This window comes from Elephas maximus, chromosome 6 (genome assembly GCF_024166365.1).
Source record: "Elephas maximus indicus isolate mEleMax1 chromosome 6, mEleMax1 primary haplotype, whole genome shotgun sequence".
NCBI classification, from domain to species: domain Eukaryota; kingdom Metazoa; phylum Chordata; class Mammalia; order Proboscidea; family Elephantidae; genus Elephas; species Elephas maximus.
The window spans coordinates 57,914,525-57,941,851 of record NC_064824.1 but is presented as its reverse complement, the minus strand read 5'-3'; the positions used below and the strand labels follow the sequence as shown (position 1 = coordinate 57,941,851).

General features: G+C 39.9%; 1 protein-coding gene across 8 annotated transcripts in view; it reads left to right on the top strand.

The window, feature by feature from the left end:
• Positions 1 to 27,327, top strand: part of RBMS1 (RNA binding motif single stranded interacting protein 1) — a 237,666-nt gene that overhangs the window by 72,246 nt on the left and 138,093 nt on the right. For 2 of the 8 annotated variants that reach the window (XM_049887292.1, XM_049887290.1), the window contains exon 1: positions 22,453 to 22,604. The exons of the other annotated variants lie outside the window; for them this stretch is intronic. In XM_049887292.1, the coding sequence (XP_049743249.1) occupies positions 22,536 to 22,604 (69 nt within the window). In that variant the 5' untranslated portion in view covers positions 22,453 to 22,535. Of the gene's footprint in view, positions 1 to 22,452; positions 22,605 to 27,327 lie in introns of those variants that run through there. 8 annotated transcript variants of the gene reach the window in all.

Here is a 27,327-nt window from a genome sequence, read left to right as displayed (position 1 = left end):
AGATTTCACTGCAACAATTAAACCATTCAATAAAAGGTTAGATTCTGTTTCTTTCCAATACCTCTTTTTCTTTCGACATTTATAACTAAGTATGTGTCTCTTGTGGTCTCGATTACATCCGGTGTTTTTCGCTGGCAGCATTTCCTCTGTTGAGGCCCTACTTTTTTTGCCAGGGTATATTTCTGTGACTATAAAGAGAACAAACCAAGTTGTATTAGAGAGTAAAATTAAAAAAAAAAAAAAAGGAGTATAACTTTGATTATTGAAACAAAAGCCACGGCACTAAATTTGTTACAAACTAGTGATGTGGCTCTTAAAATGTATATACTCCAAAAGTACATGGAAAGCATTTTAACTACCCTGGATGTTGTTTTTTTCTTGAATATTTATAAAAACCCAATTTAACTAACAGAGACCAAAGATTCTCCCTCCCACTTGAGTTGCACAGATTTGGAATAATGAAAGTGAATTTGCAATTCTTAAAATGGTGTTTTTCTTCCAGCTCTCATAGAAATGTTTTTGGAACAGTGGTCTGTGCTAACAGCTGTATTTAATCTTGAGTAAAAGTCACTTCCTGAAGAGAATGAAATTCAACTTAACATGCAAACTTGCCTGGAACATAATCCTTTAAGGTGAATGTACTATGTGATTATGAAACTGGACACAGGCACCCTGCTGAGGTGATTTCTTGTAAATAGTACACAGTAGAAACCACTAATCAATGCGAGTGTTTTGTAACTGAAGATTTAATATTCTGAAAGCATTGTTTATTAATAGATATAATTGGCTTAACTTTCAAGAATTTTATTCTTTGATATTTTAAAAATATAATTCACTTGTGGGATTATATATATGTGAAATCTATATCTGGGGACATTGGTGATTCAGTGGCAGAATTCTCACTTTCCACACAGGTGACATTGGTTCAATTCCTGGCCAGTGCATCTCATGTGCAGCCACCGTCTGTCTCCCAGTGGAGGCTTGTATGTTGCTATGATGCTGAACAGGTTTCAGTGGAGCTTCCAGACTAATGTGGACTAGGAAGAAAGGCCTGGCCATCTACATCCAAAATCTGCCAGTGAAAACCCTATGGATCACAAGGGACCAATCCACAACCACTCAATTGGATAGTGCAGGACTGAATAGTGTTTAGTTCTGTTGTGCACAGGATCGGTACAAGTTGGGGGCCAAATTGACAAAAGCTAATAACAACAATATATCTGCATCTGTATTTATTTAACTGTTATGGATTGAATTGTGTCTTCCCAAAATATGTGTCAATTTGGCTAGGTGGTGATTCCCAGTAATGTGTGATTGTCCACCATTTTGTCATCTAATGTGATTTTCCTTTGTGTGGTAAATCCTACCTCTATGATATTAATGAGATGAGATTAGCAGCAGTTATGTTAATGAGACAGGACTCAATCTACAAGATTAGATTGTATCTTTTAAGTCAATCTCTTTTGCAATATAAAAGAGAGAAGTGAGCAGAGAGACAGGGGGATCTCATACCACCAAGAAAGTAGCACCAGGAGCAGAGCTCCTTTGGACCTGATGTTCTTGCTTGGAGAAGCTCCTAGACCAGGGGAAGATTGATGACAGTGACCTTCCTCCAGAACCAACTGAGAGAGAAAGACTTCTCCTAGAAGTGGTGATCTGAATTTGGACTTCTAGCCTCCTAGACCATGACCCGTTGCTGTGGAGTCAATTCCTGGACTGTGAGAGAATAAACTTCACTTTGTTAAAGCCATCAACTTGTGGTATTTCTGTTATAGGAGCACTAGATAACTGAGACGTTATCTATAATCTGTATCTACACACTAACACACACACACGTAAAACATATATATACATACATATATGTGTTTATATACATTTAGGCTTTTGTTTTTCAGAATTTTTAAATTGTTGGATCATTATTTACAGGAAAAAATTGATTTCTGATTCACCTTTATGAATGAATTAGCTAATTTATTCAGTCATAAAATTGAATTAAAAAAAATTTTGTTGCCATAAGCCTAGTGTAAATAGAATTCATGTTCTTAGTCCCATAAAACTAGTTGATTTGGTACAAATATGGGAGGTACAGTTTTAACTAATTTATTTCTTAAAATATCTTTTGGGTAAGTATTATTGATTTTCACACTCTTAGATATTGTACTTTTTTATTTGGAAGAAAGAAAATGGTGTATTAATATAGCTTGAACTTTGCTAAACTTTCATTAAATCATGCCATAGATGGAAAGTTTTCACTGAATTGGGTTTTTTTCTTTATGGATCACACTTTTGTTGTCCAGGCAACAAACGCATAGTTCATTTTGTTTTCAACCCTAGCCTATCAAGTTGAAAAAGAGATGAAGTCTAACACATCAAACCAGAATTGGCAAACAAACACACAAGAAAAATTCCAACCTTCTCAGTTTGTAGGAATCAAAACCATTTCCGGCTTTACTTTGGTAACAAAGAAGGTGCTAGGCTTTTTTCCATCCCATGGTCAAATCACTAAGTTGCCTTGAAGACCTTTGTTTATAATGCCTTCTTGCATTCTTTTCCTTTTGACATGCTCTCCTCCCTCCAGCAGTGAGATACTAATTAAAGAGAGGCCACTGTGACCCTAGGTTGTTCAGAAGTCATGGGGATAAGGTGGCAGCACAGATCTGGACAGGAAGTGCCCATTGCTAAAATGGAACACAGTCCTTAGGGCGATCTTATCAAATAATCTGTTGGCTTCTAATAACTAAAAAAACGGTATATGATTTGAAACACATACAGTCAAAACCAAAGTAGAATGCCCAAGGCTTACTGGAACGATAGATCACATAGACGCATTTAGTAAGAGTTTGCAACAAATAATACTAAACCTTACATATCAAATGGTAGTTTGTTTTAGAGACACTGAAATACATAAACTTAAAAAATTTTTTAAATTTGATTAAGGATAGTCTAATTTGTATGTGGCATTTGCGGGGGAGGGGAAGGATGTATCTTGTCATTCCTTTTAAAGAATTTAAGACAGCTCAGATTGTCTATGGCAATTTTCTTTTTTTTTTTTTGGATACCAGACAGCAGTGTAACTGTGATGGTAAGAAAGATGGAAGTGGTGCTTGCCAATTGCATAGGTGGAAATATTATAATTTTTTCTAATAAATGATTTGAATGAAATGGAAATATTAAAAAATTATAATATTTGTAATACACAATTGGCAGGCATCACTTTTATCCATTCCAGTTAAAGTGTTGCCTGGTGTCCAAAAAAAAAGAAAAAAAAATTTAATAACTTGCCTTAAATAAACAGGTGGTACTGCCTGGCATCAGTTTTTTCCTTCTTGAAATAACTTGCTGTTTGGTAAGGGTGCACAGTGGTTAAAGCATTCGACTGCTAACGAAAAGGTTGGCGGTTCGAACCTACCAGCTGCTCCACAGAAGAAAAATGTAGCAGTCTGCTTCCATATAGCCTTGGAAGCTCTGTGAGGCAGTTCTACTCTGTCCTGTAAGGTTGCTACCAGTCAGAATCACTTGATGGCAGTAGTATTTTTTTTTTTTTTAACTCCAAGGAAACAGTTTCTTACACAACTTTGTTAGCATTTATTTTAGCAAGATGCTTTCGATGGCAAGTAATAGAGACCCCTTACTATCTCCATTAAGTAATGGAGGTGGGATGGTTTTAAGAATATATAAAGGAATAAGAATCTCAATTATGAGACCAGAGCTCGTGAGAACTAAGGAAGCTGCCTTTTCAGGCCTCAGGATTAGAAGGAACTGTAAGGAGTCCCCTGGGTGTAACAGACAGGTAAGTATTTGACTACTGACTGAAAGGTTGGTGGTTCATAACCACTCAGGGATGCCTTAGAAGAAAGGCCTGGTATTCTGCTTCAGAAAGGTCACAGCCTTGAAAACACTATGGAGCTCAGTTCTACTCTGCAACACATGGGGTCACTGTGAGTCAGAATCTGGTACTGGTAGTAGGAATGGGCCTCATAGAGACCAACAGGAGATTTGTTCTCAGTCAAAGGCACACAGTCAAGAGCAGGAGTCTCGAATTTTCCCTCTAGAACTTTTACCATTTCTGTCAGTCATTTACTCTTTGTCTACCTGATTTCTGAGTCTAGCTACTCTTTTTCTTGCTATTTACTGGCCTCTTATTCCTCTACCTCTGTGAGTCTCCATGTTGTTGAAAATCACTGTCCTGTGACTCACTATTACAAGTGATGACACCTCTGTCTCATTGTTTCTGTTTCCTCCTAACTTCAGCTTACTTACGGCCCCTCAGCCACCTCCTGATATCTGTCTTAATGCAGAGTACGCAATAGTGAGACTAAAGTGGGCATGCTTTAGATGTTGGTTGCATGAACAGAGGAAGCATATTGTTAGGGAATAAAAAAAGTGTTTTCCTTCCCTTCTAATAAACCTTTAAAGGAGTTGATACGATATAACTAAAAAGCAACAGGAAAAGATACATGGAAAATTTTAAGAGACAAGTGGTTAAGAACTACGGCTGCTAACCAAAAGGTCAGTAGTTTGAACCCACCAGCCTCTCCTTGGAAACCCTGTGGAAACCTACTCTGTCCTAAGGGATTGCTATGAATTGGAATCAACTCAAGGGCAACAGGTTTTTTGTTTTTATTCATGTCTCATTCAGTTAAAAAGAATTTACGTAATAAAAAGAAATAATTTGTTTTATAGAGGTACTGAAGAAGTGTATAAATTTAAACATGAGAGTCCAGACTAGACAAAAATTCTATCCCACCAAAAGATAGTAGTGTTTTTGAACCCTCCCTCTTACTCCAGTGTGTAAGCAGCTGTACTGTTGGGAGTGAAGTGATAATTTAACTTCAAAGGTCAAGGGGTGAAGCAGTTATCTTGTTGACCATATTCCACTCAGGAGGCAAAATTAAGGTCTCTAGTAGAAGACCTGATGGTGCAATGGTTAAGTGCTTGGCCCCTAGCAGAAAGGTTGGCTGTTCGAACCCACCCAGCAGCTCTATGGGAAAAAGACCTGGGGATTTGTTCCTGTAAAGATAACAAGCTAGAAAGCCCTGTGAAACAATTCTACTTTGTCACATGGGGTCACTATGAGAGTCAACTCGAGGGTACCTAAGAACAGTAAGAATCTGAAAACTACTTTTCTTCAAATCTTAATCTTAATTATTTGTCTGTGAATAGATTATGGATCCCTGATTATCTTAAGGCAACCACCCCTGTTATTTTCTTTTCTCTTTTATCTCCTTCTTCCTATTGCTGCTTATCTTTTTTTTAGCCTTTTGCTGTTTAGGGTATAAAAACAGACACCAGGAAAGAGTTCCCAATTCTTCATTCTTTACATTTTTTTTAATATGAAAGAGCTTTTGAAGTTCATTCTGTAAAACCCATTCCTCATTTCAGCCACTTGTGTAGTAGCTTGTGAATGAATAGATGGCTGACATGATAAAGCCCAAATGTGTAATTTTTCTTCTCATTTACAAGTTTCCAACAAAAGGTTGGGTTGAAGAAGAGACTGAAAAGCAGCTTAAAATTCAATTGCTCAGCTTCATCTCTTAGAGCATAAATATCCAAAAGTTGTCAGTTAGTGGGGCATTTATTTCCCCTGCACTTTGGAAATGATTGGCATGCCTGAATGCATTTGAGAGTATTTTCACTTATTAGAGAAAATATGCTTCTCCAATTTCAGAAGGCTTTCTGGGTGAAAACAAAACAAAACAAAATAGACAATAAAAGTCTTATATGAATATGAGGAAAAATTTTATTTTATATTATGAAAATGGTACTTTTTTTCTTAGACTCATAAGTTAATAGATTTAAAATAACTTTTGTTTGGAGAGTTGTAACTAACTGTGTGCAAGGCATTGAGCCAAGCCCTTTGCTCTTGATGAGCTTACATCCCAGTGGACTAGACAGATAGACATAACCAAAGTACTATACAAGTATCCTTGTTGTTGTTAGTTGTCGAGCTGATTCTGACTCATGGTGATCCCATGTGTGCAGAGTAGAACTGCTCCATAGGTTTTTCAAGGCTGTGACCTTTTGGAAGCAGGTTGCCAGGCTTGTCTTCCGAGGCACCTCTAGGTTTGTTTGAACTGCCAACCTTCTGACAAGTATTTGAGCACTGAACCCTTTGCATCACCCAGGGATTCACAAGTGCCCATAGTGGAGAGCATACAGATTTCATTGGTAACATCAGAGTAGTGAATGCTGACCTTGGGGAAAGAGAAGCTCAAGGAAGTCAGACCATGAGTCTGGAACCCAAGAGAAAAGCCAAGATTGGAACTATAGATGCAGGACTCCTTTGTTCAGTGTGCTTACTGAAGCTCTGGCAATGGGTGGGATTGTATGTGAAACAGACTGTGGAGCAGGAAAAAAAAGAGGGCAAAGGAGGACAATCAAAAAAGCGAGACATCTTGGAATTCCATGTAGGTGAGAGCCTTTACAGAACTAAATCCTGTTGAATAGGACGTGGAAGCCTGTTGGGCAGATGGCTGGGGCAGGATCCAGATTACAGTGGTCTGAAACTAGAATGGGAGGTAAAGAAGTACAAACATCCCACTGATGAATGATCTTTCAAGAATTCTGATAGTAAAGAAGAGAGGAATAAGATTTTTTTTTTGTAGTTTAAGTAGCAAGGAAAGCATTTCCTTTTTTTTTTTTTAGGATAGAGAAGACTTGACTAAATTAATTTATTGGAAAAAATGCCATTGCATCTGCTGTTTTTATTTCTAAAAGGACAATATATTAAATTATTACTTTAATAATAAAAATTATTTTATTAATAAAAAATTATGAAATAGCCAAGAAAAATTAAAGAAAAAAAAAAGGAGGAGGGAAAGAGCTGAATGGGTTGGAGAGAGGCTGGAGGAGGTAAATTAATTTGACATAAAAGATTCAAATAGAAACCTACATCTTAAAAAGAGCTAGGAACATCTCTGCTATTAGAATAGGGAAGCATGTCAGGAAGATATGCAACATTATAGATATATATTTGAGAAAACTTGGGGAAGTACAAGTAAATAATGTTGAATGATCTCTAGCTTATCATTTGACAGTGAAGATAGGTTTGGGAGTTTGAGGGAAAAAAGAAAAGATTGTAAATTCTGTGTGGGATGGATATGAAGCCACTGGGAAATGAATGCTGTGCAGCATTGAAGGTATAACTAGTTAGATGAATTTTTAGTGAAGCCAAAGAGCATAGTTATGGTTTACTATGGGCAGTGGTCAGCAACTCAGAAGCAGGATAGAAAAATCTGATGGTCAGAAATGCTCAAGATTGGACATTTGAAAGATGGGATGAAAGGACTGTGAATACTGGGTACTAATGCACTGGGCTGCTAACTGAAAGGTTGGAGGTTTGAATTCACCCAGAGATACCTCAGAACAAACGCCTGGAGATCTACTTCCAAAATATCATCCACTGGAAACCGTATTGGGCACAGTTCTACTCTGAGACACATGGGGTTGCCCTGAGTGGGAGTGAAACCTCCCACCTTATGGTTAGCCGCCAGACGTGTTTACCATCTGCACCACCCAGGGACTTCTTTTGTAGGTAGAGAATATGTTTAGGTGAATGTTGCTAAGCTAGCAGGTGATGGAACTGTCTTTTGAATGTGGTAATTTTATGGAAAAGCCATGTCTTGTCCACCATCCCATGCTGTACAAATGACAATAACAATCTGTAGGTGATAGAACTAGATGGAGTAGATTTCAGAAGCTGTGCTGTTTTGCCTTGAAGAGAAACAAAAGCAAGAGGCAGCTGCCTTTCCTGGCCTTGGGGTGAAGATAACAGAAGAATCAAAACACTGGCGTTTCAAGGAGAGTTGTGTCATCAGGGGAAAGTAATTCTAGGCTGCTTCAATCATTTTTTCTTTTTTTCAATCATTATGAATACATTTTTATACCATGTTGGGTTTTATAAATACATACTCACCTGAGAAAACATTTAATCACTTCCAAATCTTCTTAGGTCAAGAGGCTAATAATTTTCATGCACCGTACAGCAAAGCATTAAAGTGTGTGTGTGGGTGGGAGGGAGTATTGAGGGGTGCTGAAGTTAAATGCTTCTGAGTAAGTAATCTTCTCTGGATTCCTGTAATCACTTCCTGGTTCATTCTTTAAAGCAATGATTTTCAGGTCAGCATGGGTGTGTGTCCCCATCTCTGGCTAAGAATCATGTTGAAGTGGCCACAGTGACTGATGGGAGTATATAGTAACCGTCAGGTGTGCTGTTGTGGAAAAGAGGCCGAGAACTGCTGATTTAGTGTGACGCCAAGTCAATACGTACTTGCTGAGCTCTCATGGGATGCCTTTCCATATAGTAAATAATGGAGACGACGTGGTAAATCTGGGCCATGGTTTCCTCAGTAGAGGAGTTTATATTGCAAAGACACTGAGTTGGCCTAATTTAGACATTAATACAGTCTGGATAAAATATAGCAAGAGGTCTTGGAAAATAAATGAGAGTAGGAAAAACTCAGAGGGGGTGGACGCTGAGCTGTGATTTCAACAGAGTAAACAGAGGGAGGGATGAGTGTGGTTTGGCTGATGGAAAAACAGAGGCTGTTTCCTGGCAGAAAAGAGTGAGTTCATAAGCAGCCAAAACCCAAGGAGTCGCTGGAATAGAGGTAAAGGGGTAAGTTAGAAAGTGGAGTGCTTTACAAGTGATGTTGAAGATTTGCATTTGATGTGGGAGCTTTAGGAAGCAGAATGATCTGGCTAAAGAGGTCATAAAAATTATTTTAGAAGCAGGGTATACAACAATTTTGAATAAATAAAAGAGGACTGGTCAAAGGGAAAAACAGAAGAGGTCCCAGCAGCTCTGGCTTGAGGAAATTAATGGATAGAAGACATGGAGATGGGAGAGTGAGTCAGTAAGAACCCTAGAGATGCTGCTAATTTAGGAGGAGTGCGTTTTCACTGTCCAGTGTAGAAATGGCCTGAAACCCATCTGTTTAATCACTTGGGTTTGTAGCATTTCCTGGTGGATTCACTGTAACTTTTGTACTATCCAGACTGTAGTCTCAGCTTCTTTAATTTTTTTCCCCCCTTTTTCTTTTTTAGGAGAGTTTCATGGAGAAAAGGGTAGTAAAATAGGCAATAGTTATTTAAAAGAAAACTTACAATCAGCTGTGTAGTCACTTTCTAGGTGTTACAGCTGCAAGACACAATTTGCCTTGCTTGTCTGGAATCCTCTGAAGCCAACCTCACAAGACTTCTAGTACACCAATATTAAAAAAAAAGGCTTTAATTGGAAATTTTCAAATACACACTGAAGTAGAAACAAGATGTTCAACACTTATCAATGATTTGCCATTCTTGCTTACTGATATAATTTTTTAAATGTCATGTAATAAAATGAAACAAGCTACATGATTTTCAATTACAAAAGTTTGTATATCTTCTTTTCAAAATTTGTTAGTCATCAAAAACTTAAATTATGAATTTTTTTTTTTTAATAAAGGGTACAGACAGACATATAACGGGGCAAACATTTCCTATAGTGATTTGTGATATTTTTGAGTCTGATACAGTTAATGATATTTGCGGTAAATAGCCAAAGTGAATTCTAAGACTTCTTTAAAGGGCTCCTAAAATACATTTGTAAATCATTCAAGTGAGTATGAATTGTAAAACTTGGAATGGTATTTCTTAATACTGAGGAAGTTTGGCTAACAAATTATAATAAATAAGGTACAAAATATAATTTATCATTGAATTCACAGGTAACTCAAAATTATAAGCTTGTTTTGGTTTTATGGAATAATAGTATTTGAGTAGGACTGGCGTGTATATTGAAGATATTATATATTCATTCATTCATACATTCACTGAACCAATTACGTGAGTGCTTACTATGTGCCAGGCCCTGAGTTTGGGCCTTGGGATATATCAGTTGTTTGGTATGTTAACATCAGTAATTCCTACAAGATGATTTTCAAGATCAATTATAATTTTCACTTCTAACAAGGGAAACATTACAGACAAATGAAATTCATAGGTAGTCCCAAAACTTTAGTCTAATAACCTATAGTCAATAAATAAACTGGCCTGTTTGCTTCACTGTTTCATATTGTTTTTATTATCACATCAGCAGTGAAAAGACTAAATGAGAGCTCTATAAGGAAGGAGGAGGAAGTGCAAGGGGACTAGTCAGTTCCTGAACAAATAATATCCTGTTAGGGACCCATCAGTTACCTTACACATTGCCAGATACTAGCATCCACTAATAGTCATTGCTACCCGACGGGTTTACAAGTATGAACCATTTTCATCTTTTTCTAAAACTGGGTCATCTTACCTGTTCAGGTATTGTTTTTACTTCACTTTGTAATTTCATATCAATTTTAGGGACTGTGATAACCATGTCAGATATATAGATTTTTTTATCTGACTTACCTGATCTATATAAAAATTACTTTTCCAATCTGAAGCCTCAGGAAGACTGAGAACTGGCACTCAAGGTTCTGTAAAAAGATGGAAATCTGTTTGTCAGACTTGTAGACTGGAATTGATGCTGTGTGCCAGAACAGCACTGATGACTGACCGTGTGTGTTTGTGTGTGTGTGTGTATGTATGTCCATGTGCATGTATGTGTACAACTAAAACTTGCCAAAGGAGTAACCAAAAAAAAAAAAAAAAAACGTTGCCATTGAGTGATTCCAACTCATAGTGACCCTACAGTCCAGGGTTAATATTCTCTAGCTACATTTACAGTGACCACCTTTGAAGCACTAATAACAAGAGGTGTGGAGTAGAAAAGTCTGATAGATATCTAGAGATTTAGCTTCATTTCCCTTTACCCTTTCTTATTGTATAAAAGCCCTGTACATATAAAACACTGCAGGTGTAAATTTATATGATGTAAATGACTGAGGAGGGAGGCAGACAGCTCAGCTTGTTCCTTTGTGAGATCAGGGTAAAGGGTCTCATTCTGGCTTGTGGAGACTGTGCCCACCAGTTGTAAGACATATTGTCAGATCGATCTCCTTGGAAAAACTGAGCATATGAGTCACTTATAACCACTTAGTAACTCTGTGTTCTTAAGAAGGTTAAAAATGACTGAAAAAATACATATTTCTACAGCTTAGGCTAAAGAACGCATGGCTGTATGTGCATACAGTGTTCATGCACCCAGACACTGTATTTCATAGATCCTAAGACTTTTTCACATTTCAACATCTCTGAAATCAAGATGCATCTTATAATTTGGGTTGTCTTCTAATTACCATCGTCCATTTTTATTTTCAAATATTAACATCTCAGTAATTGTCTGGCATCTTACAACCAATGACATCTCAGATGCCGTGAAATAGTTTATATCCAAATATGTGTAGGACATTAATCTCAGAGAAATGAATAGAACACTTTCGTTTTGCCCAAAAAGTAAAGCAAGAAGATTTATTCAGACAGTAACAGTTAAGGTCAAGAAAATCTATTTAGTCATGGAAACTCATTTCCTTATAAGTCAAAACCAGCCCACCGATGCAAAATGCAGCTTTTATTAGTACGCTGCTTTATGGTACAGACGTATCTAAAGATTAGGATACAAACAAATTCACTATGTTTAATATAATCTCTGAAGCGTGTTCTTTAAGATTTGATCACTACGTTTCTTATATTCGGCTCTTTCTGAGTGCAGCTATTAATGGTATTTGAGAAGAGGGTGGAAATCATCTTTTCTGCCATTTGCACGTAAGAAAGCTAGCTTACCTCATCCATGGATGCCTCCAACAAAACCTATGTGCAAGAACAAGGGTCAAGTAAATAATTAGCGATTTACAGCTTAGCCAATTCTTATAGGATTGTTAAGGCTCCAAAAAAAGATGACTTAGCCTTACTTTTATTGAAAAGACGGTATAGAATAATAGAAGGAAAAGAATATAAATCTATAGAAGATGTAGATTCTAGCCCTGGAGTAGAACTGTGATGGATGAGCTCAGATTTGGGGGCCACTTAATAAAGAAATTTCTAATAGATACGGTAAAATATTGCTAGATGGCATGAATTTTTTATTGGTTATGGTATCCAAGGGGGAGTTAGTAGCATTCATTCAATTAGTGAAATATTTATTGATTATTATATGCCAGGCACAGGCACTGACCTTTAATAATTCTGTCCAACCCTGAGATGTTTTATTTCTAGGCTTCATGACCTGGGACAAGTTGCTTAACTTCTCTGAGCTTGTCTCAACTGTTTTTTTTTAAAGGGTGTGTGGGAGGTGATGCCTCCCCTGCTTCCCTTCCTGAGACTTTAAGGAGATAATGCATAGTAAAGCATGCTAACCAAAGGGTCGGCAGTTTGAATCCACCAGGCGCTCCTTGGAAACTCTATGGGGCAGTTCTACTCTGTCCTATAGGGTCGCTTTGAGTCGGAATTGACTTGAGGCACTGGGGTTTGTTGTTTTTTTTTTTTTGGTTTTTGGTTTTAAAGCATTTTGTAAGTTGTAAAGTTCTTTCTTTATACATTATGTCTAGATATGTGAATATAAATATATATTTTATAGGTCTGAAGAAAGTCCAAAGTTAATCTGCACTATAGATTTTTTTTCCCCAGGCACTAACAGGATTTTGATAATTAATAGTCCCTTGACTGAAACATCATCGTATTTGCCACTAGATCAAATATTAGATTGGGAAAGGGTGGTTCTGGGAGGATCTGTTTAATACGGCGTCAGCCCTGGAAGTGTTCTTTTCAGTTTGGAACTAGGAATTGCTGATGTCATGATCAGTCATATTGTCATGACAACATCAGAATTTCCTGATTTGTTTTCTCTTCGCTTGGGGAGTATCAATTTGCCACAGGTCTGTCATCATTTCACCCATGTGTTAAGTGTATGAAATAATCCAGAACTAGTCGTTCTCAAAGACTTTTAGAGGGGCGAATTTTCATAAGCTTTTTATGTAGCCCATTCTACTACTCTTAACTAAGTTTGCTTTCAATTTTAACTGAATAGAAACTCAGTCGTAATTGTGTGTCTTCCATTTGAACCTTTATATTTATAATTCAGTGGAGAATGGAGTTTTTCAGCATTCTCCTTTACTTAAAGAACTTCATTAATTTATATCATCATCCTTCTCTTTGGGTGAAATAGACCTAATTGAATGACAATCTTAGCAGCTGAAGAGAAAGGAAACAGTTTTATTGTTTTGTTTTTTTTCTTCTGTGTTTTGAATGCTTTAATTAAAACCAAACTTGGGCTATAGATCCCAGGTTTTGGCTAGACATTGGTTATGTCCCCTTATAATAACCTTACATGAGGGTTTTGTCTGTCTCAGTCACAGTTTTTGGCTGTGTACCATTGATGTTGTCTGTCATTCCTACAGTTGCCTTTTACTCATGGAAAGAAGATAGTCATCTCAGGGTCTAGTTTTGTTCTCCATGGTTTAGAGGTGTGTGTTTTTGTTTTTTGTTTGGAGGGGGGGTTTCTTTTGTTTGCTAGTTTTCCATAGATTCTGTTGATTCCCTAAGTACTTTTGTCTCTTCCCAAGTCATATAGCAAGAGGTGGATAGGATTAGCTATTTTCACAGCACACCGGCTCCTCTGTTGCCAACCCAGCTCTTATCCCATTACCCATAGTTTGCTGACATACAGTAGATGATTATGTTGCTTCCATCTCTTTAGGTAAGCTGGCATTTCAAAGATTACCTAGTAGTAATGTCTTTCTTTTGTAATTTTTAATGTTTTACTATAATTCATGGAAAATGCTTTTAAGCGTCTGGAATGAGCTTGATGTATTCTGAAAATAAACACTTATTTTCTTATAGGCTTACCATGAACATGGAGAGTAACAGCTCTAATACTAGATTTCCACAGGCAAAGAGTATAGGTGAATGAGGCACCCACCCAGGTAATTAGGAAAAGAACAACCCACAGCAAATGAAAACCGGAGCTTCTTTTTGTCCTGGTTTCCTAAAGAATTAACTCTCCTTTATTTTGTTATGGAATTTGATCCAAGTCCATTGTAATACAATACAAAAAAAACTTGAACTTTTAATTCATATGTCCCATTCCCACCCCAACCCACTCCAGGTTTTACACATTGGAAAATAAGAACTCACGTACCTACTTTTTGTTATAGAAAAATCTTCGGAAAAGAAATTTAACTTAGAGAGTCGTTATGCCAGACAGTATGTGAGCTTTGAATTTTAATAGCTATTTTGTAAGAGCAGGGCCATAACTAATTTATGAGCAAGTTATATCCCAAAAGCTTTTTTGTGTGTAAATTATTTGTTTGGAATCTGAAGGGTGTTTCCTCAAAGAAAGAAATGTCCTAAATAGTGATTAGATTTTAGTTGACCCACACTTATCTATGAATCTCATAGTGAAGCTAATCTCTAATATGACCTCTTGCTTTTTTTTTTTGGAGCGAAAATAGGTTTTCTGTTCCAGTTGAGGATTCTGGGAATTCCTTTGTCCTAATCACCATCCCAGCTCCAATTCCATTAACTATCTCAGAAATAAAACTGATTGCTAGAGAGGAGTTAGACCTTAGCAACCATCAGGTAAATGAGATTTAGGGGCCAGGGTAGGGCCTGAATGTATATCCGAGCTGTTGCAGGCATAGTGCTTTACATCAATTATCATGTTTAGTCTCATACAAGCTCCATAAATAGCCCACTGCAATACTTGTAACTATATATTCTAATGTTGGAAAGTTTGCCTTTATATTCAACTGGATAGAAATTCAATATAATTCCATGTCCTTTTATAAATGACCAAACTGAGGCTTTGAGAAGGGATAAGTGACTTACCCATGGTCACGGAGCTGGTAAATGGTGAAGCCAAGATACGGACCCAGGAGCCCTGATGCTCAAGCATGGGTTCTTAATTACCACATAAGGATTGATGCATAGCTAATAGTAGTCATAACCACAATTGGTGTTATTGGAGGCAGGGAACTTTGGAGTCATAGACCCAAGTTCAAACCCCAGCTTCACTATGTATTGGATCTGTGACCTTGGGCAAGCTACTTAAACTGCTGTGGCTCAGAATTTTCTTCAGTAAAATGGGGTCATCATTCTGACAGGGTTTTTTGTGAGGAACGTGCTTAGAAAGTGTCTGATATATAGTAGTTACTCAGTAAGTGACAGCTGTTATTATTTATTAGTCTATGCAGAGAAGCAACAATAGGGAAAAAGCATGTTTCTTGTTTTGTTCACCAGGATAGACTTAAGAATCATCAGAATACAGCTTCTGGTAAGAATCAGCAGAATATGGCTATGTTTATGCTGTTCTATACACTTTCTAGGATTATAGCTATAGTTTTACTTTATTATACTGGTTCATTTTTATATACATGCAGTTTTATCTGTGTCTAGGGAGACTTTAAAGTCTAGAATAAGAGTTGCAGATTTTTAGAAAAGCAAAATAGTAAATAGTAGAAAATATTGCTGCTACTTTAGAAATAGGGTACTTTATCAATTCTATTTTGTGCCAGGAAAGAACAGAAATTTAAAAAATCTGCTGACCTCATCATTTTCTTCTTTTCTTCCTGTTTTGCCGGGAGCCAGAGGCTTTGTGAGCAGTTAAACAAACCCAAAAAATCAAACCCGTTGCTGCCGATTAGATTGCAACTCGTAGCAATTCTATAGGACAGAGCAGAACTGCCTCCATATGGTTTCCAAGGCTTTACAAAAGCAAGCAGACTGCTACATTTTTCTTCTGCTGAGCAGCTGGTGAATTTGAACCACAGACCTTTCTGTTAGCAGCCAAGTGCTTAACCACTGCACTACCAGGGCTCTGTAGTTAAACCAGGGCTTCAAACTGGTTAGAACTCCTGCAGAGAATTTGTATTTCTAACAAGCTCTTTGCTGAGAATTTGCATTTGTGACAAGTTCCTAGGAAGTTGTATGTAAGAGTCACCTGAGAATCTTGTTAAAGTGTAGATTTGCATTCAGAATATCTACGGTGGAAACGCAAATTCTCAGCAGAGAACTTGTTAGAAATGCAAATTCTCAACAGGGGTTTGAACCAGGACGAACCAGCTGGAAGCCCTGAGTTAAACATAAAAAAAAATAACCCCCCCAAAAAACACATTGCCGTCGAGTTGATCCTGACTCATAGCAACCCTATAGGACAGAGTATAACTACCCCATATAGAGTTTCCAAGGAGTGGCTGGTGGATTTGAACTGGCAACCTTTTGGTTAGCAGCTGAGTGCTTAACCACTGCGCTACCAGGGCTCAAAGTTAAACAGAGACTCAAATGTAAATGGTGTTTTCAGTGTGAATTGCTTACACTAACCAAGACTATGTGGTTATATTTTATTCACTACAAGTTGTCATTTGAAATAATATTAAATTTTTACTCAATTTCTTTCTTTTTTAATTCTGGTTCAAATGTGTTAGAAGTGATAGGACGTACTATATGTCTATTTTTTTCTTCATACCCACTGCCACAGAGTCAATTCTGACTTATAGCAACCCTGTAGGACACAGTAGAACTGCGCTGTAGGGTTTCCAAGGCTAAATATCTTTACAGAAGCAGGCGGCTACATCTTTCTCCCATGGAACAGCTGGTAGGTTCGAACTACCGACCTTTTGGTTAGCAGCTGAGCGCTTAAGCACTGCGTCCAGAGGGCTCCTTTTTTTTCTTCATATCAAACCAAAAAACCTTTTGTCATCAAGTCAATTCTGACTCATAGTGACCCAATGGGACAGAGTAGAATGGCCCCATAGGTTTCCAAGGAGCAGCTGGTGGATTCGAACTGTCGACCTTTAGGTTTAGCAGCTGAGCTCTTAACCACTGCCTAGAGGTGTTCTATTATTATTTCACTGGATATCTTCTCTGTTCCCTTTTTTTTCTTTCTTCTTTCAAAGCTTAGTTTCATTTCATCTCGATGCTTTCTTTGCAGTAATTCATCCAAATATCCTCTTTTCTATGGGCTCAGTTACATGTGGGTATTGGGGTGGGAGCTCCCTCAGGCCTTTGGCTCTTACTCATTTGCCCCCTTCAAAGAATTCAGGTGGCAGTGTGATTAGCAGTTTGGTTGCTAACCAAAAGGTTGACATTTCAAATCCACCAGCCGCTCCTTGGAAACCCTATAGGACTCTGTCCTATAGGGTCACTATGAGTCAGAATCAGCTCAATGGCAACGGGTTTTGTTTTGTTTTTTTTCTTTAGAGAGTTCATAGATTAGCATTGATTTCAGTAGTGATCACTTCAAATCTCCATCCTCATGCCAACCCTCTAGCTCTAAGGTCTGTTTTTCTGATCATATCTGTACAGTGCTTCTTTCTGAATGTCCCTCAGACAAAACATTTGTACAGCTGAGCTTCCCACACCCACGTTCTATGCTGTATTGATCTCTCTCTCCTGTGAACTGTCACAGCACATAATTGTGTAGACCACTTGCCTGGTACTTAGCACTTAATGCCCGTGCATTAATAGTGTATACAACAGCTCTGGTACTGTATGGGTTACAAGGGTTCACTTGGGAAGTCAAGCATTATTTTAAGACATATTTGAGAAGCAGCATTGTAGAGTTGAAGGGGCACAAAACTAAGTCTTTTAACCCTATCTAGGTCTAGATTTTAACCCTAGCTGGCTACTCTCTAGCTTGTTGGGTAGGTCGGTCAGTCTGACTTAAACTTTTTTTCCTCTCATCTGTGAATTGAGCTTAGTAACCCTTCCAACCACATAGGGCCATTGTGAAAATCATATGAGATGTGAAAGATTTAAAAATGAAAATCTGATTTTAAAATTGTTTCTTTGGGGGAAACTGTCTTCTAAATTCAGATTCTCAAATTTCAGTTTCACAAACTCTTAAAGTCACAGATGTCATCATTACGTATATGTCTCATTTCCTCTACTAGATAGCAGCCTTCTGTAAACTACTGATGGCTCCAGACTATCCTTTGTATGTATACTCTTCCTGCCTTACAGAGCATGATCTCCACTACGGCTCACAGCCTTCCCATTCATACAGAAATGGCCCTGGCCCATGGTATAGCTTCTTTTAACACAAACTGGACAAAAACATATGTGAGAGAAAAACCTCAGGGCACCTAGGATATTGTAACAAATCTTTTGCTAGACTTTTTTTTTTTTTTAAACTAAGTCTGTGGTATACACAGCCTTAGAGAGCAAATTCATTCAGCCATTCGACAACATTATTGTGAAAGTGACCCCTTACCTAAATTTGCTCATTTTACTTGCCTTCAGTTCCTACTGTACCCTTGCTCCTGTTCTTTGATGGTCAGCCAGACTGAACAAGCATTAGGTATTTACACAGTGCACCCCCTTAAATTTACCAACCACAAGTATAAAATCTGGAAAAACAGTAATAACGGCTGCCATTTACTGAGCTTGGCGCTTTTGTTGCTGTACTGTATATATACTTAACACATCTTGTGAGGAGTCTGGGACTCAGAGAGGTTAAGTAACTTGCCTAAAGCCATGTGACTGGTAAGTGGGAAGCTGAAATTTGCAGCTAGATCTGTTTTAGTTTTTATTTCTTTGGATTGCAAAGTCCAGATCCACTTAAGCCATCTGAGGAAGGTGGATGGGGAAGGTTGTTCTTAGTATACACATGGAGGGGGTATTGTAAGTCTCAAGACCCAAAGCTCTAGGGACCTGCTGCTCCCTCCGTCATCTCACAGGCCAAGCGCTCGCCCACTCCTGGCATCTGTTCTGCTCTCTTCTTGCTGCCAGTCAGCTTCCTGTTTACTCATAGTTTCTGCTTCCTCATAACCTTGGTTTGCATATAGTTTTGGCTTGCTGTGGTCTCAACTGTACCCACGGTACTCTTTCAGATTCTGCCCTTTTCCTAACTGGTTCAGCTCTTTGAATTTTCTGAATCAAATTCCCAAGGGTGAGAATCTGATTGGCCCTGGTAATTTTTTTCAGTCCGAGCCATGTCATAGGTCACTGGCCTGTCTGTGGATTGGCTGCCCTTGGGTCAGGTTCCCACAGCTTTACCCAGCAGCTGAGGTGGGGGAGGAGGGTGTTGTAGGACAGCCCAGGCAGCAAGATCTCAGTTTCTCTTTGAAGACCACGAGCTGTCTCTAGGACAAGTTCCAAAGCCCTTCTTCTTATCATGATAACTTGCAGCTTCTCTGGAATGTTTCTTTACTCCGTCTTAAAACATATTTGTTTCAAAGGTCAATAAACTTTCGTAGATGAATCCCACCAGGATCTATGCCTGTAATCACTCTTAAAACTACTAAACACTTGTGAATATTTATGATTATGTATGTTGTTCATTTTAATATTTCTATTGTTTCTCTTACTTTGGATTCATTTTGGCTTTAGTGCCTTTGTTACATTCTATATTCTTTGAGGGTGGAAGTCTGTGTTCTTCTTTCTTCATAATACTTTACTTACCTAAGAGTGCCAGTTCCACGCATGAACTCCCATCTGTATCACGCAGTCTGGAACTTTTGAATCCTAACTGGTGCAGTGGTTTTTAAAAATAATTGACTTGTGTTCTTTCCTTTTATGTTACTTGTCATTAGAGAATATACCACATTTCAATGATTTTTAGATACTCCTTTTAGTCTTAAAAATAAAATTACTTCTTTTAAAATTAAAATTTATTATTACTTAAAAAAGAAAGGGCGAAAAAAAAAAAAAAAAACAACTTTTTCTTGTCCCTGTGAAACTATTGCAGAGTACCCAATCAAGTCTTGACATTCTGGAATAGCACAACATCCAAAGTAGCATGGCCTTAGAGTAGAAGTCTATGCTATTCTTCTGTGGTTTAGACTGTGGTTTCCTAAGAGACCAGTCATGAATTTTTCTGCCAGAAGACAAGTCTGAACTGATGGGGTCTTGGGAAGAAAGTTCTCAGGAAAAGGCACCTAGTGACCTCAACGGTTCAAATGAAAACCTTGTATTTTAATACCTGTGCTTGGTAACCTACAGTAAAGGATCCCAGTGAGAGGAGACAGCAAACGGGCAGCTAAAACAATTGTGAGCATCTAGAATAGCAGGACATGGTTCTAGCATATATATTGAAACACAAGTTAATGTTAGGTGTGCTGGGTTTGACATTAAGTCACTTTAAAGAACAGATATTTTACTGGGAATTTTATCTAGCAAGTTCTTACTTACCTACTGTGCACCCAGTACAGTGCCCAGAATAAGTTCTTTTGCTGCTTTTTCTTCTGTTTTTATGAAGAGAATTGAGAATTGTTATGTGTATTTTGTGTATGTGTATAGGTGAGAGTTGCTAATTCTCATCATTTTGGAGAATGTTGGGAGCACCTCAGAGGATGGAGGCAGCTCACTCAACATGCCATCAGGATGTTTAGGATAGATCTTTTTCAGTTCATTGTTGCTGGAAAAGCTCTTATATGGCTACAGCTTTGCTAGAAGACCTGATTTCAACAGGGGATGCTTTGTGTTCCTTATGTAGCCAGAAGTTCTATGCCTTCACTTCTTAGACAAGTTAGGATTTTTCATCATCATGGTAGATGGCCCTTTCTAGGAACGTGTTAGAGTCAAGAGTCCAGGGAATAATCTTTTAATATTTGCAGTGGTAATAGTGTAATACCACATTGTTGTTAGGTGCTGTTGAGTTGGTTCCAACTCATAGCAACCCCACGTACAGCAGAATGAAATACGGCCTGGTCCTGCACCATCCTCACAGGAGTTGTTATGCTTTAGCCCATTATTGAAGCCACTGTGTCAGTCCATCTTGTTGAGGCTCTTCCTCTTTTTCGCCGACCCTCTACTTAACCAAGCATGATGTCCTTCGCCAGGGACTGGTCCCTCCTGATAACATGTTCAAAGTATGTGAGGTGAAGTCTCACCATCCTTGCTTCTAGGGAGCATTCTGGCTGTACTTCTTCCAAGACAGATTTTGGCAGTCCCTAGTATTCAACTCGACAGCACTGGGTACTGGGTAGTATATTCAGTATTCTTCACCCACCCCATAATTCATATGTATCAATTCTTCAGTCTTCCTTACTCACTGTCCAAGTTTTGCATGCATAGAGGCAATTGAAAATATCATGACTGATTCAGGTGCACGTTAGTCCTCGAAGTGACATCTTTGCTTTTTAACACTTTAAAGAGGTCTTTTGCCACTCATTTGCCCAAAACAATGCATCGTTTGATTTCTTTGACTGCTGTGTCCATGGGTGTTGATTGTGGATCCAAGTAAAATGAAATCCTTAGTCCTTGTGTTGAATACTCACCACAGAACAGGCTAAATTAAGATGGCAAACCCATCGCAATAACCTATCCAGAGATGGCTGGCTTCTGCATGATGGAGTTGTTGTAAAGCCCTTCTGCATTGCACAGGTTCTCAGCTTGATAGCCAACTGAAAGGTGATCTAGAAAAGAATCAACCTGAAGTGTCATCTTAGATAACTTAGAACAGGGGAGCAAAGCAAATAACCTGGTCCCTTTGTGCCCAGTTTCTGTGTCCCTTAAATAGAACACATACATCTGTGTTGCATCTAGGAATTAATGTGTGGTAGGATTTTTTAGGATTACATTTTCCAGTTTTCAGGAGAAGGGGTGACCAAACTGATGGCCTCAAATGATTTTCGGTATTTGATATTGTCATCCAGAAGGAAATCTCATAAACTCTGACAGAGAAATGAAGTACCAAACTTTACCAGGCGTATTTGGGACGAGAGGGTGGGGGTGGAGACCTCTTTTCTCTGCGTTTTAGCGCGTGAAGTGGGGGAATATAGATTTGCGGAGGTGTGATGGGAGGGCTGGTTTGTTCGTCGAAGTAAGAGGGATTGCCTGTACCTTTTCTGTGAGAGGGATGGGAGGGAGGCTTGGGAAGAATTAAAGAAAAAGGACCTGGGGGGGGGGGTCAGTCCACCTTCTACCTAGGAGCCAGAGTGATCTACAAAACCATGCCCTTAAAAGGGGCTTCTAGCAGGGGTACAAAGCTGCCTCTGGTGCTTAGAAAAAGAGCCGAGGAGGGGGGGGGGGGGGGAAGAAGAGGCGGGGGGGGTGGCTACTCCTAGGAATGTGCGGCATGCGGGGAGCCAGACCCAACCATTGCACCAGAGCGGGGGCGCCGGCGGCTCCCCGGGCCCGGCGGCTGGGATCCCGGCCCGGAGCTCCGGAGGGAGCGCGCAGGGGCCGCCCGGGCGGCGGGCCGGCGGGCGCGGCGCCCAGCGGGCGGGCGGGGAGGCCCGGGTGGGCCTGGGCGCGGCGCGAGGCGGTGCGCGGCCGCCTCCCCGCCCCCGGCCGGCGCGCTCTCGGGGCGGTGGTTGAGGCCGCAGTAGGTGGGGACGCGGCGGCGCTGCTCCTCCGCTGCCGCCGGGAGAGTCGGCGGCGCCGCCAGCTCCGCGCGCTAACTCCCGTCCATGGCACGCAGGGCGGCGGCCGCCCGAGCTGCCCGAGTCTCGCCCGCTCCTGTCGCCGGAGCGGGGACGCTGCGCGTCGCGCCGCACTTTTAGGCCAGTCGGGAGATCGAGAGCGGAGAAGTCCGCCCAGAGCTGCAGCCCCCGCCGGCCGCCGCCGCGCGGCGAGAGGGAGTTCCCAGCGCGGCCGCGGCCCGGCCGGCCCCCTCCCTGCGCCCTCCCCCTCGCGGCGAGGCTGCCCCGCGCCCGCGCCCGCGCCCGCCGCCCGCGCCCGCCGCGATGATCTTCCCCAGCAGCAGCGGCAACCCCGGGACCAGCAGCAGCTGCAGGACGCCCTACCGCAAGCAGGTGAGGCGGCGGCGGGGATGCGGCTCGCACCGAGGCCGGGCTCGGGCCGGCCAGCCCCGATTTAAAAAGGGCAGCGGCGCTCGGCCAGGCTCCGCTGACCTCCTTGAAGGGACTGGGCTGGGCGGCGACCTTGTTTCTGAACGAGGTGGCCCGTGGGGACGGCTCAGGCCGGTGACCTTAGCGGGGAGATGCCCTCGCCTCGCCGGCCGGGCCGAGTGGGACGTGGAGGAAGAGGAAGGGGAAGGGGCGGAGAGGTGGCGAGAGCAGAAGTGTGTCGGGCCGGGGGCTTCTCCCAGCTCTGCAACAAGTTTGATTTTTTCCTTAAACCTTTGTGTGTGGATGAGTACGGTCATAAGTTCTAACATTCGTTTTCAATCTTCATTTCGAACCTGAAAGTACCTGCTTGATTCTTAGGAAATCCGAACGACCAGTTTGTGTGTGTGTGTGTGTGTGTGTGTGGTGTGAATGTGTGTGTGCTTGCGCGCGCTCCCCCCTTACTAAAAACCGAAAAAAAAAAAAAAAAAACAGGAACTTCTGTCACTTTCTCAAGGTTTTCAGTTTTCAGAAGCACAGGGAAATCCTGTGACATCCTAGTTGCAGAGATACTTGGATAAGCCTGAGTCATACACACGCCTTTTCCTATTTTAATACCATTTCATACATTTTTTAGCAGATTGAACTCCAAAGGCACTTAAGTGGTTAGATCAAAATCCCCTGCCGGGAAAAGGAGTGGAGCTGTGAGCTCACAGTTGCGGCCTTTTGTTTTGTTTTTAATCTTTGTTTTTAAAAGAAGGTTACTGAAGCCATGTTGTGATAAATCTCACAGAGCCTTTTCAGCAGAAGCAATAACAAAACCTAGCTTTAAATTATGTAAAAAATGTGCAGGTCTGTTTAGAAAACGTTAAACTGATTTAGAGGTCGGTGGCAAGGTGCTTGTTGAGAAAACAACACTATTGCAGATATTTTTCCTTCATGATAAATCTCTTGTCTGTGTCCTTAGCCACTGAGACAAATCAATTAAGATACAACAGAAACTGCACCCATCCGCGTAGACCGTGGCTCTATTAAGATCGTGACGAATGACAGTGATGCCTGGTGGCTCTCCTATAGGCATTCACAGGATTATTGACTATGTTTAGTTCTTTTTATCCTCAAAGTCTTTTTTTTTTTCTTTTTTTGGATGTTCTAGGGAAAGATACCTGAAAGTAGGGCTAATTTTGTCAAGCAGTGACAGTGTCAGAAGTACCATTTTCTCTCCTTGGTTCTTTTACATGTTCGCTTTACCTTAAAAAGGCAATAAAAGCATCCTGTTCTGTGTGCCCTTCTGCAGGCAGAATTTTGATGTCAAAGTCAATGAAACTTTCTTAGGTTAAAAAAATCCTTCTCTAATTAAAAAAAATCTGCCTTTGTGACTTGGCTTGTTAAAATTGTTAAGATTCGGAAGCAGGCATCTCTAAGCCCACTTGATGTGGCTTCATTTTAAATAAATGCCCTTGAATCCAGCACACTTATATCAACTTCCTAATTGAGGCCAATTTACAATAAATGTTCTTCTCCCATCCCCTCCTCCCGCACCCACCGCACTCTACCTGAAAAGATGGCTAATTATGTAAGGGCCTTGTGTATTCATTTATTTGTTGTCAGAACCCAGCAGGGTGTTAGCTCTGAAATGGGGAAAAAGCTCTGAGGGCGAGGCCTTTTGCTGTGAGGGGCTGGAGGTTTTGTGTATGGAGGGGGGATGGCCTGCTGGTCTGGAGCACGCTGATAAGATGCTCTTCTTTTCATAGGGCTCTCCTTAGATTCAAAGACTAAAAAGGCTGACTGAATCAGAAAAACAAACAGACTTTCTTTTTTCTATAGGCAAAGAAAGAAATGAATGTGTAGGCATTATACAGACACAAGACCCCGGGTACCAGTGGTATTTGAGTCAAAGGTTTCTTTTGTTAGTATTTAGCCATTCACAGGGAAAGCACACTTCCAGCGCGGGGACCTGGTTACCACGAGTGACTTTGTGATCTCATCCTGCTTTAGCCTCAACAGGAAGTCTAATTGATGCTTTTTCCTAAAATTTTGTGATGTTAAGCTTGCACCTTTCAGTTCATGTTTATTCATTTTGATTAAAGAATAGGCAAATTTTAAATGCATAATGCAGTATGATTTTTAAACTAGAAATACATCATTTGTACAGCTGTTAGAGCTGATTTCAAATTATTTGCCTGAGGAAAGATTGAATGTAGGGAGTACTTAAAACTCACCTTTGTAAGAAAATACAATGGATCAGAATAATGCTTGTATTATATACATGTAATAATAGGAGTAGCTAACAATTATTGAGGAATGTTGTTCGAAGTGCTGTAGGTGGATTAATTCATTTAATCATTTTGGCAGTCCTGTGAGATAGGTAATACTAATATTTCCATTTTACAGTGAAGAAAACTTAGGCATAGAAAGATTAATAACTTGCCTGAAGCCTGTGTGACTCTTAAGTACAGAACTAGAATCTGAACCCCGGTAGTTGGGCCCTTAAAACCATCACAACATATTAAGTACCTCGCTTATGTGCACATCTAAGTAGAAATGCGAATAGCGCTCATCCTCTGACTGCAGCGCTCATCCTCTGACTGCGCATTGCCCTTCTAGTCTCAGAAGTCCCGCTTAGGAATTCCTCCCACCTTTTGCATTTGGGGGGAGGGGGGTTTGGGTTGGTGAGATAAAAGGTGCATTTTGCAATAAATGGATGGACAATATGGCGGGTTTGTAATATTTGGAGGCAGCATTGACGTCAGAAATCATTGCCTTGCTGAATGTGGTTGTACAATTTCTTCTTAAAACAACTTTATATATTTCACACATGTAGGAGTCAGTGGGTTTCAGGTAAAGCAGAGGTGGGTGGTGCTTGTCCCCCTCCTGCCCCATGTAGTGTAGGGAGGGCATCAGGAAGCACTGATCTCTTCGTCATCCAGGATAAACAGGCTTTTCCTGCACCACAGGCCCATGAGCCCATTAGAAATACACCTGCTTGACTCAAGTCAAAGTGAGACACTCTTGAGTGGAGTGATAATCCAGTTGGCAGTATCTCGATAAAGAAAAGATTGTTGGTTCGAGTCTCAGTGGAGAAACGTGCACATCCTATTACTTTGTGACTTGGAGATATATGATATTCATTAAGCAAACTCAGTCTGATTATAAGAAAACAGCACCCCCAAAACTGAAATGAAAACCATATATCAGGACTTTGTAGTTGTTAAAATAGTTGTGCATTTTGAAAAACTACTTTCTACAGAAAAGCCTTTAATATAGAAAATTAATACTTCCATTTTTCCTTTGTATTACTTTTCTTGGATTCTTTTATTAGCTGCTTCTCAGTGTCTCCTTCCTTGCTTCCATTTTGGAATGGAAGTTAGTAGTGAATTAGTTATGCTGTGTACCTAGGTTTTGGCAAATTGTGACATGTAGCAAGCCCTTTTTGTTAAGTGGTGTGTCATCCTAGTGATTTGCAATGGGATTTTTTTGGGCAGGAGAGCGAAACGCAGATATTTGCATGTGTGTATATATTTTGTGTGTACGTACATATGTATGTATATACCCACACACTTATTTTTTTCTCTACAAGTGGTTTTGCCAAGTAATGGCTGTGCTTGTTAAATTTCGTTAACTTTTGATGAGTGAAGTACTTATCTCTCCACTCTAAGTAGATTTACATAGTTTGCTGCTTTCTTGAAGATTAACTGGGTGTAGCTGCACGTGAGGAATTCAACAGTGATTCAGTGTTTGGCCTTGTTCAGAGAATGACATACAAAGCTGTTGATTAATCCTCTTCAAGCAGTTTCTGTTCACAGCAATTTATGTGTAGTAGATTGAGCTTTGTTAAAGTTTGAAGATTAAAGTTGTGCGTAGAAGTTATTTAAAGGAACAGTGTTTGAACCAATCCCAATCTGTTATTTTTTAAAAGAAGGTAAACATACTCAAGCCACAAAGATCTGGGTTTAGAGGAAAGTAGCAGGAAATTAAATTGGTATGTATAAGTAAGGTCTTGTCCCATTTCTATATGATGCGGACTCTGTGTATTTGTGATTCAGTAGTATTTATGAGTCAAGGTGACTGTGTTTAAGTACTTATCCGTAGCCATTTGAAAAGTACAGAATTCTCCACCAGCCATCACCCACTTTTTCTGCCAGGTAACCCTTTTGACATCTCACTATACCTTCCATAGTTTGCTTCAGGTTTTGAACACGGTTCTAGTTTTTGTTTTTTCTTGCCTTTTGGAAACTGCTGTAACCTGGGCCCACCATGTATTAATACCTTTTATTTTCAAGCTCTTTCTTGAGGATTGGGTGGGTGAGTCTCTTGTCTGTGTAACCGCAGTCATGGCCTAGTTGATGAAACGTAGGTCTATGAAACCTGGATCTCTGGACTCAAGGGCTGTATCTGCTAAAAGAGAAGGAAGCTCAGCCAAGAACAGCTGTAGCCTCACTCCACTTCCCTTTACTCGGCCTCCTAAAGACGTGTGGCACACAGAGGGTCCCAGATTTAAGCCTTGGGAATTGTAGCTCTGTAATTTACTAGCGTTGTTTCAGTGAGGCATCTACTCTAGGTTTGTCAGATAGCGTTGAACTTCGAGTTATGTTTTAATTTCAGATAAACAACAGATAATTTTTTTAGTGTAAGTCTGTCCCAAATATTGTGTGAAATTGTGTGTTTTTATTTGCTAAATTCAGTAACC